We start from the raw sequence: 14503 nt of genomic DNA on the forward strand, positions 1-14503 counted from the left end.
GGTCGAATCTGGGAATACGACTTTATCAAGTCAACTTGTGCAGCTCCCTGACACACCAAACAATTTTCATCGTCCTAGCACGTCCAAAAGCACCAAACTCGCCAAATCACTGAACCCCTGCGCGCAACTCCCCCAAAGAGAGCGAATCCAGTACGGTTACATCAATCACGTATCAAGGACATTTGCTTATTCTATCCACCAAGCTTCATCCCGATTCCTCTACTCCAAGCGTTTTCCAAGATTTCCCCCTCCAACTCCCCCAAATGTCAAAAGATCTGGTTGGAATTTGAAATAAGAGCTCTGAGACACGAATTCCTTCTAAATATCAAATTTCATTAAGATCCGATCACCTATTCGTAAGATAAAAATACCCCAATTTCCACGTTTTCCAAGAATTCCGGTTTTCCCCTCCAACTCCCCCCAATGTCACAGGATCTGGTCGGAATTTAAAAATAGAGCTTTAAAGCACAAGATCCTTCTAAATATCAAATTTCATTAAGATCTGGTCACCCTTTCGTAAGTTACAAATACCTCAATTTTCAAAAATTACACACACCCCCAACTCCACCAAAGAGAACAGATCCGGTCCGGTTATGTCAGTCATGTATCTTAGACACGTTTTTATTCTTCTCGTCCAGTTTCATCCTGAACTCTCCGCTTTAAGTATTTTCTAAGATTTCTGCCCCCCCAACTGATCCCCCCCAATGACGCTGAATTCAGTTGAGATTTATAATACGAGATCTGAATTACGAGATCCTTCTAAATATGAAGTTTCATGAAGATCTGATCACTCCTTCGAAGTTAAGAGTACGTCATTAATCTAATTTTTCAGAATTACCCCCCAGTGGATCCGTTTCAATTATGTAAATCACGTATCTAAGACTTCTTCTTATTTTTCCCACCAAGTTTTATCACGATCGCTCCAATCTAGGTGTTTTCCGTGATTTTAGGTTCTCCCACCCCAAACTCTCCCCAATGTCACCAGATCCGGTCGGTATTTAAAATTAGAGCTTTGAGACACGATATCCTTCTAAATATCAAATTTCATTGAGATCTGATCACCCGTTTGTAAGCTAAAAATACCTAAATTTCCCAATTTTTCAGAATTACCCCCCCCCCCCCCCAACTACTCCAAAGAGAGCAGATCTGTTCCAGTTATGTCAATCATGTATCTAAGACTTGTGCTTGTTTTTTCCACAAAGTTTCATCCCGATCCCTCCACTCTAAGTGTTTTCCAATATTTTAGGTTTCCCCTCCCAACTCACCCCCAGTGTCACCAGATCCAGTCTAGATTTAAAATAGGAGCTCTAAGACACGATATACTTCTAGATATCAAATTTCATTGATATCCCATCACCCGTTCGTAAGTTAAAAATACCTCATTTTTTCCAATTTTTCAGAATTATCCCCCCCCCCAAACTACCTCAAAGAGAGCGGGTCCGTTCCGGTTATGTCAATCATGTATCTAGAATTTGTGCTTTATTTTTCCCATCAAGTGTTTTCTGACTTTGGCCAGCAGTGCTACGCTTGGCTGGGGGCAAATCAAAATAAATTCATGTTTTCTAGTAAAAAGGAAACAGCACTTAATTCTTTGGAGGGTTTACGGTGCAGTAGCCCTACTCTCTGCTTTAAGCTTGACTTGATAATTCATTTTAGTTTCTTTTTGTTTTAAGATTTATTTACTCATCTTTAGCAATACCTGTTGTCTTTATGTTTAATATGAGTATTCAACTTAATTTCCGTTTGTTTTGGGTTTCATTTGTTGCTTAACAGTAAGTTCTGTTTGTTGTAAGTTTAGATTACTGCATGACCCTATTTCTTCTCGTCTTAGATTTAGTATGGTTCACAATTTTGTTGTTCTTAGTTGATAACTTCTGCTCTTTTTCAATTGAAAGTAGATTTGTTGCTGATTAATAATAGGAATACTTGTTGACTTTTTTCAGTTTTTCTCTTTAAAAATTAAAAGGTTGGATGGTAATTTAGATAATTTTAATATTCAAACAAAATTATATAGGAACGCTAGCTTTATTAAATAAACTTTTAAGTTTACCATGGAATTTTGGTTGATTGGGGAAAGTCATTATTATTAATATGATGGAAAAATTTGAGTTTCACTCGTCTTAAAATTTATTTGTTCATTTATATTAGTACCTATTGTACGTTTTCTTTTGCTATGATTTTCTAACTGTAGGACTTAAGCTCTGTTCAACGGTGAATTAGATAAGTTACCTTTTCTTTATGCTATTAGTGCAAATGTTTCGGTGCGTTTTTTTACTGCAGCCTGGTCATTTTAGTGTTCCATTAAATAAAAAAAACAAGTTTTTTTTTAACTGAAAGTAAGGAGCGACATTAAAACTTAAAACGACCATAAGTTACTTCGTATATGAAAGAGGCTGCTTCCTCATCAACGCCTCGCTCTTTACGCTAAAGTTTGACTCTTTCTCTCAATTCTTCTTTTTAAAACAGTAAAAAACTTTAGCGTAAAGAGCGGGGCGTTGATGAGGAAGCAGCCTCTTTCATATACGAAGTAATTTCTGGTCGTTTTAAGTTTTAATGTCGCTCCTTACTTTCAGTTAAAAAAACTTGTTTTTTTTATTTAATTTCTGGACGTTTTTGAATCAATGCATGTTTTGATTTTGGCTCTCCGCAGAGGAATAAATAAAACAAAATTTGCATTTTTTTTTGGCTAAATGGCTTTCTCATAATTTTGATCGAATGATTTTGAGAAAAAAAGAGCGGGGGAGGAAGCCTAGTTGCCCTCCAATTTTTTGGTTAATTAAAAAGGACACTAGAATTTTTAATTTTTTACGAATATTTTTATTAGTAAAAGATTTACGTAACTTATAAATTAGCTTACGTAAAGAACTTTTGTATTCTCATATTTTTATTACATATATGAGGGGGTTCGCCCCCTTGTCAGATCCTCGCTCTTTACACTAAAGCTTAAATTTTGTCCCGATTCATTAAGAATGACCCCAGAATCACAAAAGCCGTAGAATAAATAGTTGAAATTACTAAAAATATTTTAGCGTAAAGAGCGAGGTATTAGGAGGAGGTGAGCCCCTCAAATGGGTAATAATTTCTGTTTGTTTTAAGTTTTAATGCTGCTCCTTACTTCCAGCTGAAAGAACTTATTCATATTTATTTTTTCATTGTTTTTTTTTTAAATAATGCTAGTAAATCCTGCGCTCCCTTCATGGAGATTTTCTTCCCCCATGACAAACTATCGATGGAAAGTTCCTCCAGCATATCCCCCTCTTCTCAACCCCTCCCCCAACCAAAAAAAATCCTCCTGAAAACGCCTGTACACTTCCCAATAACCATTACTATATGTAAGCACTGGTCAAAGTTTGTAACTTGTTGCCCCTCCCACGGGGACTGTGGGGGAGTAAGTCGTCCCCAAAGACATAGTTATAGGGTTTTTCGACTACGCTGAATAAAATGGCTATCTCAGAATTTTGATCCATTGACTTTGGTAAAATAATTAGCGTGGGAGGGGGCCTAGGTGCCCTCCAATTTTTTCGGTCACTTAAAAAGGGCACTAGAACTTTTCATTTCCGTTAGAATGAGCCCTCTTGCAACATTCTAGGACAACTGGGTCGATACGATCACCACTGGGAAAAAAACAAACAAAAAAACAAAAAAACAAATAAACACGCATCCGTGATCTGCCTTCTGGCAAAAAATACAAAATTCCACATTTTTGTAGATGGGAGCTTGAAACTTCTACAGTAGGGTTCTCTGATACGCTGAATCTGATGGTCTAGGGGGGTTCTAGGGGGTGTTTCCCCCTATTTTCTAAAATAACGCAAATTTTCTCAGGCTCGTAACTTTTGATGGGTAAGACTAAACTTGATGAAACTTATATATTTAAAATCAGCATTAAAATGCGATTCTTTTGATGTAGGTGTTGGTATCAAAATTCCATTTTTTAGAGTTTTGGTTACTATTGAGCCGGGTCGCTCCTTACTACAGTTCGTTACCACGAACTGTTTGATTAAATAAAAAAAAAGTTTTTTTTAACTGAAAGTAAGAAGCGACATTAAAACTTAAAACGAACAGAAATTACTTCGTATATGAAAGGGACTGCTTCTTCATCAACGCCCCGCTCTGTACACTAAAGTTAGACTCTTTCTCTCAACTCTACTTTTTAAAACAGTAAAAAACTTTAACGTAAAGAGCGGGGCGTTGATGAGGAAGCAGCTCTTTCAGATGCGAAATAATTTCTGTTCGTTTTAAGTTTTAATGACGCTCCTTACTTTCAGTAAAAAAAAAACTTGTATTTTTTATATTTAATTTCTGAACGTTTTTGAATCAATGCATATTTGACTTTGGCTCTCCGCAGAGGAAAAATTAAAACGAAGTTTGCATATTTGATTTTTTTTTGGGTAAATTGCTTTCTCATAGTTTTGATCGAATGATTTTGAGAAAAAAATGAACGGGAGAGAAAGCCTAGTTGCCCTCCGATTTTTTGGTTACTTAAAAAGGCAACTAGAACTTTTAATTTTTTACGAATGTTTTTATTAGCAATAGACATACGTAACTTAGAAATTAGCTTACGTAATGAACTTTTGTATTCTCATGTTTTTATTACAATATGTAAAGGGGTTCACCCCCTCGTCAGTACCTCGCTCTTTACACTAAAGCTGAAATTTTGTCCCAATTCATTAAGAATGACCCCTGAATCACAAAAGCCGTAGACTAAATATTTGAAATAACTAAAAATACTTTAGCGTAAAGAGCGATGTATTAGGAGGAGGTGAGAACCTCATATGCGTAATAATTTCTGTTCGTTTAAGTTTTAATGCTGCTCATTACTTCCAGTTGAAAAAACTTTTTCATAATTATTTTTTCATTGTTTTTTTTTTAATAATGCTAGAAAATCCTGAGCTTTGTTCATGGAAATTTTCTTCCCCCATGACAAGTTACTCCGTGGAAAGTTCCTCCAACATGTCCCCTCTTCTCAACCCCTCCCCCAACCAAAAAATCCCTCTGAAAACGTCTGTACACTTCCCAATAACTATTACTATATGTAAGCACAGGTCAAAGTTTATAGCTTGTAGCCCCTCCCTCGGGGACTGTGGGGGATTAAGTCGTCCCCAAATACATAGTTATAAGGTTTTTGACTACGTTAAACAAAATGGCTATCTCAGAATTTTGATCTATTGACTTTGGGGAAATAATTAGCGTAGGAGGGGCCTTAGGTGCCGTACAGTGTTTTGGTCACTTAAAAAAGGGCACTAGAACTTTTCATTTCCATTAGACTGAGCCCTCTCACAACATTCTAGGACCACTGGGTCGATACGAACACCCATGGGAAAAAAAACACAAACAAAAAAACAAACAAATAAGAACTTACTGATCTGCCTTCTGGCAAACAATACAAAATTCCACTTTTTTGTAGATAGGAGCTTGAAACTTCAACAGTAGGGTTCTCTGATATCCTGAATCTGATATGCAAAAAATATGAAATTCCATATTTTTGGAGATAGGAACTTAAAATTTTTGCAGTAGGGTTCTCTGATACGCTGAATGCGAAGGTATGATTTTCATTAAGATTTTACGACTTTTAAGGGGCGTTTCCCCCTATTTTCTAAAATAAGAGAAATTTTCTCTTGTCGTAACATTTGGTGGGTAAGTCTAAACTTAATGAAACTTATATATTTAGAATCAGAATTAAAATGCGATTCTTTTGATGTAGATATTGGTATCAAAATTCCATTTTTTTAAAGTTTTGATTACTATTGAGCCGTGTCGCTCCTTACTATAGTTCGTTACCAAGAACTGTTTGAAAGTAAGGCGATAATTCTGCTATCATTGAATTGACGATATATAGCTCAGTATAACCAATGAATAATATTAAAACAATACAAATTGTTGATTAATATTAGGAATACTTGTGTACTTTTTTCAGTTTTTCCTTTAGTTGGATGGTAATTTAGATAAATTTTGATATTCAAACAAGATGATCAAGCAACGCAAGTTTTATGAAATATTATGAAATATATTATGTTTTATACTTATGAAATATACTTTTATGTTTTACTATAGAATTTTGGGTGGACGGGGAGGGTCATTATTATTCATATGACGTAGAAATCTGTGCAGTTTTTAGTCATCTATAAGGCTGAAGCCACTTTGACCCTTACCATGCAGAGACGTTTGGATATACACACACCTTAATCTACAATTTTCTTAGAAAAACCTCTCAAGTTATTTTTGTTGTAATTGTTTACTTGTTAAAATAAATGCATGTCAAGATAATATATTAAAAAGTATATATCAATGCAGAACTAAATAAAAGAGACCAAGGGGACGTGGTTGGCCTATTTAGTGGGAAATTTGTCTAGGGTGGCAGCACACTTAGGGAGAGGATGATAAAAACAGTGTAAACAGTTGAATTATACGAGAATTAAAGGAAACTCATGAAAATCTATTCACATATTATAGAAATATGCAGGGAAATTTGTGAGAATCATGATTATTCGGGGTTGGCTATTGTGTCATGTAACCTCCCGTATTTGCAGGCCTGTGTGCCGTCATGGATAACAACTTCTTGAAAATTGTATTTCCGGTATAACACAATGAAAGGAAAGACTTAATGCGCAGCCTGAAGTATACTATTTTTCTCTGTTATGCTAGCTTTTATACAAGTCTTATACAAGTTACACAGTTCTTTTTTTTGCTATTTATAATAGCAAAAAATTATAATTTTTCGCTTATAATTCGCTTATAATCCGCTTATAATTCTACAAAATACGATTTCAGGTTACGCAACATATTTAATCTCTAAGTAGATACTATATATTTGGTTAAGACATTCGTTTTATATGAGTTTCCAAGCTTTTTGGTAATTTTAATTTTACATATGAGAAAAGCAATAAGTTTCTTACCTCTCTCTTCATCGGTATGTACGATCGGAATATCACCTGAAAGTAAAGATGAACGAATTTATAGCCTATAGTCAAATAAGACGAAATAGATGAGAAGGAAAATACAATTTCAAATACGAGCTCCTCGTTTTATTGTGTACATAAAATTGGAATTTGGCTGATTTTGAAGCTTGTAATGCCAATTTCTAATAAATTGATATAACTCTCTATTTCTCCATCAGCTTTCTTCAGGAATCATTTTCATAGTTCTTAGTAATTTATTTCTAGCTTAACAATTAGGCTACTATATTTAAAAAACTCATTTGCCACCGTACCAGCAACGGGGGCCTTATTATTTCTTAATCCGTTTAGTACTGTCTCTAAGTAAAATGAGTAGCAAGGATTCTATTCTTAATACCTTCCCAGCCTAAGCAAGACTTAGCAGCTTCCTTGTTCATCATAAGCTCTACTCCCTGCCTATGCACTCCATCTTCCTACCCGAGTGAATAAATTCTATAGCACCTAATTTCATGTTTTTTGCCTCTGGGATAAGTATACTGTCTCTAAGTAAAAAGAGTAGCAAGGATTCTATTGTGTATGTATTTATTTTTATCAATTTATTTTTGAGAAAAATAAATGCAAAGACAATTATTGCTCATTTATATATATATATATATATATATATATATATATATATATATATATATATATATATATATATATATATATATATATATATATATATATATATATAATCTATATATATAAAAATAAGTTGTCTGTGTGTCTGTCGAGTGAGGTCATGTTTGTGTGTTGACTGACGTCATATTTGTCGACTGACGAAATTACTGACCGGGACATCGGGACACAAATGACGACCGGGACACCGGGACATCGGGACACAAATGACGACCGGGACACCGGGACATAGGGAATATAAATTACGACCGGGACACTCAAAGAGAAAGCGACCGGGACACAAGGAATGTTCGATTAGCAATCACCATCAACAAAGCACCGGGACAAAAATGACGACCGGGACACAGGGAATATAAATGACGACCAGGACACTCAAAGAGAAATTACAGACCGGGACACCGGAACACAAATGACGACCGGGACACCAGGACACAGGGAATATAAATGACAACAGCTAGTATATATATATATATATATATATATATATATATATATATATATATATATATACATATATATACATACATATATATATATATATATATATATATATATATATATATATATATATATATATATATATATATATATATATATATATATATATATATATATATATATATATATATATACATATATATACATACATATATATATATATATATATATATATATATATATATATATATATATATATATATATATATATATATATATATATATATATATATATATATATATATACATATATATCTATCTTATATATATAAAAATAAGTTGTCTGTGGATCTGTGGATCTGTGGATCAGGTGACGTCAACTAAAAAAAAACTTAAAAAAAGGAAAAACCTGAAAAATAAAAGAGAAAAAGAAAACTAATAAAATTAAGAATAAAAATAAAAAAAATAAAAAAGATAAAAACTAAAAAAAAAAGTAAAAAGAAAAAACGAAAAAAAACTAAAAAAGCTAAAAAAAGGTAAAAACCAATAAAAAACTAAAAAGAAAAAAAGGAAAATCTAAAAGAACTAAAAAAGAAAAAAAAACTAAAAAAAGGAAAAAAACTGAAAAATAAAGGAGAAAAAGAAAACTAAAAAAATATAAATAAAAATAAAAAAACTAAAAAGATAAAAACTTCAAAAAAAACTAAAAGATAAAAACTAAAAAAAAAAGTAAAAAGAAAAAACGAAAAAAAACTAAAAAAGCTAAAAAAAGGTAAAAACCAATAAAAAACTAAAAAGAAAAAAAGGAAAAAACTAAAAAAAATTTTCATCTAAAAAACTAAAAAAAACTAAAAAAGGTAAAAACTAAAAGAACTAAAAAAGAAAAAAAAACTAAAAAAAGGAAAAAAACTGAAAAATAAAGGAGAAAAAGAAAACTAAAAAAATATAAATAAAAATAAAAAAACTAAAAAGATAAAAACTTCAAAAAAAACTAAAAGAAAAAAACTAAAAAACCTAAAAAAAGGTCAAAACCAATAAAAAAGAACTAAAAGGGGAACACTGGGACACAAATGACGACCGGGATACTGGGAATATAAATGACGACCGGGACACAGGGAATGTTCAATTAGCAATCACCATCAACAAAGCTCAAGGGCAATCATTAGAATCATGAGGTATAGATCTGAATATGGATTGTTTTTCCCATGGACAATTATATGTTGCATGTTCAAGAGTCGGTAAACCTGACAATCTAAATAAATGACGTCATGAAATTAGTTGTCGTCATTTTTGCTTTGACGGTGACGTCATTAACGGTATTTAAGACATTTGTTCGACAGAGAGAATATAAGTGACGACCGGGAACCTCAAAGAGAAATTACAGACTGGGAAACCCGGACACAAATCACGACCGGGGCACAGGGAATATAAATGACGACCGGGACACAGGGACAAAACTACAACGAGGACGCCGGGGGCACAGGTGGGGTGTATAAATGACGACCGGGACACAGGGATTGTCCGAATAGAAATTACAGACCGGGACACCGGGACACAAATGACGACCGGGACACAGGGAATATAAATGACGACCGGGACACTCAAAGAGAAATTACAAACTGGGACACCGGGACACAAATGACGACCGGGACACAGGGAATATAAATGACGACCGGGACACAGGGACACATCATTAGAATAATGAAGTATAGATCTGAATACGGATTGTTTTTCCCATGGACAATTATATGTTGCATGTTCAAGAGTCAGTAAACCTGACAATCTATTTATATGCACAGACAATGGGACAGCGAAGAATGTTGTATATTCGCATGTTTTACGTACTTAAAAACATATATTTATATCTATCTCTATTCACAGGTGGGACACAGGGACACAACTACAATGGCGCGTAACTAATATGGCGCGTAACGGCTTACGGGCGCGGGGGGGCTTGGGGGGGGGGGCGCGAAGCGCCACCCCAACAGCTAGTATATATATATAAATAAGTTGTCTGTCTGTGGATCTGTGGATCAGGTGACGTCATGTTTCTGTGTCGGCTGACGTCATGAAATTAGTTGTCAGGTGACGTCATGTTTCTGTGTCGGCTGACGTCATGAAATTAGTTGTCGTCATTTTTGCTTTGACGGTGACGTCATTCAAGTTATATAAGACATATGTTCACGTAGAAATCTATTAATGTTTAAGTTTACAATGACTGATGAAGATGCTCAAAGAGTCTATGCCAAAAAACTTGCTGCTGATAGTTCCTCGGCACGCTTTCTTTTCTGACTTTCTCTATCAGCAGCAAGTTTTTTGGCATAGACTCTTTGAGCATCTTCATCAGTCATTGTAAACTTAAACATTAATAGATTTCTACGTGAACATATGTCTTATATAACTTGAATGACGTCACCGTCAAAGCAAAAATGACGGCAACTAATTTCATGACTTAATTTCAGAACTTAATTTCTGTGTTGACTGACGTCATGAAATTAGTTGTCGTCATTTTTGTTATGACGATGCTTAGTATATTGTAAAACACATTAATTTGGTTAATAAAATACCATTTAAAACACCAAAATGAACATGCTGGAGTAGTCACTCGGTGAGAGAGGGTGTCAGAACGGAGAATGAAGGTCCCAGGTTCAAATCCTGGTTAGGCTAAAAAAGGTAAAAATCTAAAAACTAAAAAAAAAACTGAAAAAACTAAAAAAGGCAAAAACTACAAAAAAAACTAAAAACTAATAAAAAAAAAATTAAGAATAAAAATAAAAAAAAAATAAAAAAGATAAAAACTAAAAAAAAAGTAAAAAGAAAAAACGAATAAAAACTAAAAAAGCTAAAAAAGGTAAAAACCAATAAAAAACTGAAAAGAAAAAAAGGAATAAAACTAAAAAAATTTTCATCTAAAAAACTAAAAAAAACTAAAAAAGGTAAAAACTAAAAGAACTAAAAAGAAAAAAAAACTAAAAAAAGGAAAAAAACTGAAAAATAAAGGAGAAGAAGAAAACTAAAAAAATATAATTAAAAATAAAAAAACTAAAAAAATAAAAACTTCAAAAAAACTAAAAAGAAAAAAGAAAAAAACCAAAAAACCTAAAAAAATCTCAAAACAAATAAAAAAAAACTAAAAGGAAAAAAAGGGAAAAAATTAAAAATTTATTTCATCATATACCAATTCAAAAACGAATGTATACCGGGATGACGACCGGGACACAGGGAATATAAATGACACAACTACAACGGGGACGCCGGGGGGCACAGGGGGATATAAATGACGACCGGGACACCGGGACACAAGGAATATAAATGACGCCCGGGACACTCAAAGAGAAATCAGAGACTGGGACACCGGGACACAAATGACGACCGGGACACAGGGAATATAAATGACGACCGGGACACAGGGACATAACTACAAAGGGGACGCCGGGGTGCACAGGGGGATATATAAATGACGATGGCGACTCAGGGAATGGTCGATTAGCAATCACCATCAACAAAGCTCAAGGGCAATCATTAGAATCATGAGGTATAGATCTGAATACGGATTGTTTTCCCATTGACCATTATATGTTGCATGTTCAAGAGTCGGTAAACCTGACAATCTATTTATATGCACAGACAATGGGATAGCAAAGAATGTTGTATATTCGCAAGTTTTACGTAGTTAAAAACATATATATATATATATATATATATATATATATATATATATATATATATATATATATATATATATATATATATATATATATATATATATATATATATATATATATATATATATATATATATATATATATATATATATATATATATATATATATATATATATATATATATATATATATCTATATTCACAGGTGGGACATAGGGACACAACTACAATGGCGCGTAACTAATATGGCGCGTAACGACTTACGCGCGCGGGGGGGCTTGGGGGGGCGCGAAGCGCCACCCCAACAGCTAGTATATAAATAATTTGTCTGTTTCTATGTGTGTCGAGTGACGTCATGTTTGTGTGTCGACTGAAGTCATGTTTGTCCACTGACGAAATTACAGACCGGGACATCGGGACACAAATGACGACCGGGACCGAGGGACATAGGGAATATACATGACGACCGGGACACTGATAGAGAAAGCGACTGGGACACAAGGAATGTTCGATTAGCAATCACCATTAACAAAGCACCGGGACACAAATGACGACCGGGACACAGGGAATATAAATGATGACCAGGACACTCAAAGAGAAATTACAGACCGGGACACCGGAACACAAATGACGACCGGGACAAAAATGACGACCGGGACACCGGGACTCAGGGAATATAAATGACGACCGCGACACTCAAAGAGAAACCGGGACATAGGGAATATAAATGACGACCGGGACACTCAAAGAGAAAGCAACCGGGACACAAAGAATGTTTGATTAGCAATCACAATCAACAAAGCACCGGGACACAAATGACGACCGGGACACAGGGAATATAAATGGCGACCAGGATACTCAAAGAGAAATTACAGACCGGGACAGGGGAACACAAATGACGACCGGGACAAAAATGACGACCGGGACACCAGTACACAAGGAATACAAATGACGACCGCGACACTCAAAGAAAAATTACAGACTGGGACACCGCTACACAAATGACGACCGGGACACAGGGAAACAACAACAACAACGGGGATGCCGGGGGGCACAGGGGGATATATAAATGACGACGGGGACACAGGGAATGTTCGATTAGCAATCAACATCAACAAAGCTCAAGGGCAATCATTAGAATAATGAGATATAGATCTGAATACAGATTGTTTTTCCCATGGATAATTATATGTTGCATGTTCAAGAGTCGGTAAACCTGACAATCTATTTATATGCACAGACGGTGGGACAGCCAAGAATGTTGTATATTCGCTTGTTTTACGTAGTTAAATGTATATATATATATATATATATATATATATATATATATATATATATATATATATATATATATATATATATATACAGGTATACAGGTGGGACACAGGGACACAACTACAATGGCGCGTAACTAATATGGCACGTAACGACTTACGCGTGCGGGGAGCGGCTTGGGGGGCGTGAATCGCCCCTACCAACTAGGTGTTGGGGTGACGCTAAGCGCCACCCCAACTGCTAGTCTATATATATAAAAATAAGTTGTCTGTGTGTGTGCGTCGACTGACGTCATGTTTGTGTGTCGAATGACGTCATGTTTGTCGACTGACGAAATTACAGACCGGGACATTGGGACACAAATGACAACTGGGACGTGTGTGTCGACTGACGTCACGTTTGTGTCGACTGACGTCATATTTGTCGACTATAAATGACGACTGGGACACAGGGACACAACTACAACGGGGACACCGGGGGGCACAGGGGGATATATAAATGACAATGGGGACACAGGGAATGTTTGTTTAGCAATCACCATCAATAAAGCTCAAGGGCAATCATTAGAATAATGAGGTATAGATCTGAATACGGATTGTTTTCCCATGGACAATTATATGTCGCATATTAAAGAGTCGGTAAACCTGACAAGCGAAGCGCCCCCACCAACTAGGTGTTGGGGTGGCGCGAAGTGCCATTCCCTCGCTCTCCGCAATCCCTCCGCAATGTCCCCTCCGCAATCCCTCGCTCTTTACGCTAAAGCTTTTAATTGTTTTAAAAAATAGAATTGTGGCAAAGAGTCAAACTTTAGCGTAAAGAGCGAGGGATTGCCGAGGGGACAACCCATTTCATATACAGAGTAATTTCTGTTCGTTTTAAGTTGTAATGTCGCTCCTTACTTTCAGCTAAAAAAATTAGTTTTTTTTAATTTAATTTCTGAACGTTTTTGAATTAATGCATGTTTGGTTTTGGCTCTCCGCACATAAATTATTAAAATCAAATTTGTATATAAATTCTTTTTTTGGCTAAATGGCTTTCTCTTAGTTTCGATCAGACGATTTTGAGAAATAAGGGGAGGAGAAGGAGGTCTAGTTGCCCTCCAATTTTTCGGTTACTTAAAAATGCAACTAGAACTTTTAATTTTTAACGAATGTTTTTATTAGTAAAAAATATACGTAACTTAAGAATTAGCTTACGTAACAAACTTTCATAATCTTATATTTTTATCATGTATACGAGGGGGTTTGTACCCTCGTTAATACCTCGCTCTTTACACTAAATCGTAAGTTTTGTCCCAATTCTTTAAGAATGACCCCTGAATCAGAAAGGCCGTAGAATAAACAGTTGAAATTACTGAAAATACTTTAGCATAAAGAGCGAGGTATTTATCTCCTCCTAAATACCTCGCTCTTTATGCTAAAGTATTTTTAGAACCCCTCATATGCGTAATAATCTCTGTTTATTTGAAGTTTCAATGCTACTCCTTCCTTTCATTTGAAAAAAACGTTATCATGTTTACTTTTCATTGTTTTCTTATAGTAATGCTAGAAAATCC

General features: G+C 34.8%; 1 protein-coding gene across 2 annotated transcripts in view; it reads right to left on the bottom strand.

The window, feature by feature from the left end:
- The window catches only part of LOC136034647 (cartilage oligomeric matrix protein-like), a 208356-nt gene that overhangs the window by 124733 nt on the left and 69120 nt on the right, over positions 1 to 14503 (bottom strand). For both annotated transcript variants that reach the window (XM_065715952.1, XM_065715953.1), the window contains exon 6: positions 6894 to 6929. In XM_065715952.1, coding sequence (XP_065572024.1) covers positions 6894 to 6929 — 36 coding nt within the window. The remainder of the gene's footprint in view (positions 1 to 6893; positions 6930 to 14503) is intronic.

The sequence above is a fragment of the Artemia franciscana genome, chromosome 13 (assembly GCF_032884065.1).
Source record: "Artemia franciscana chromosome 13, ASM3288406v1, whole genome shotgun sequence".
NCBI classification, from domain to species: domain Eukaryota; kingdom Metazoa; phylum Arthropoda; class Branchiopoda; order Anostraca; family Artemiidae; genus Artemia; species Artemia franciscana.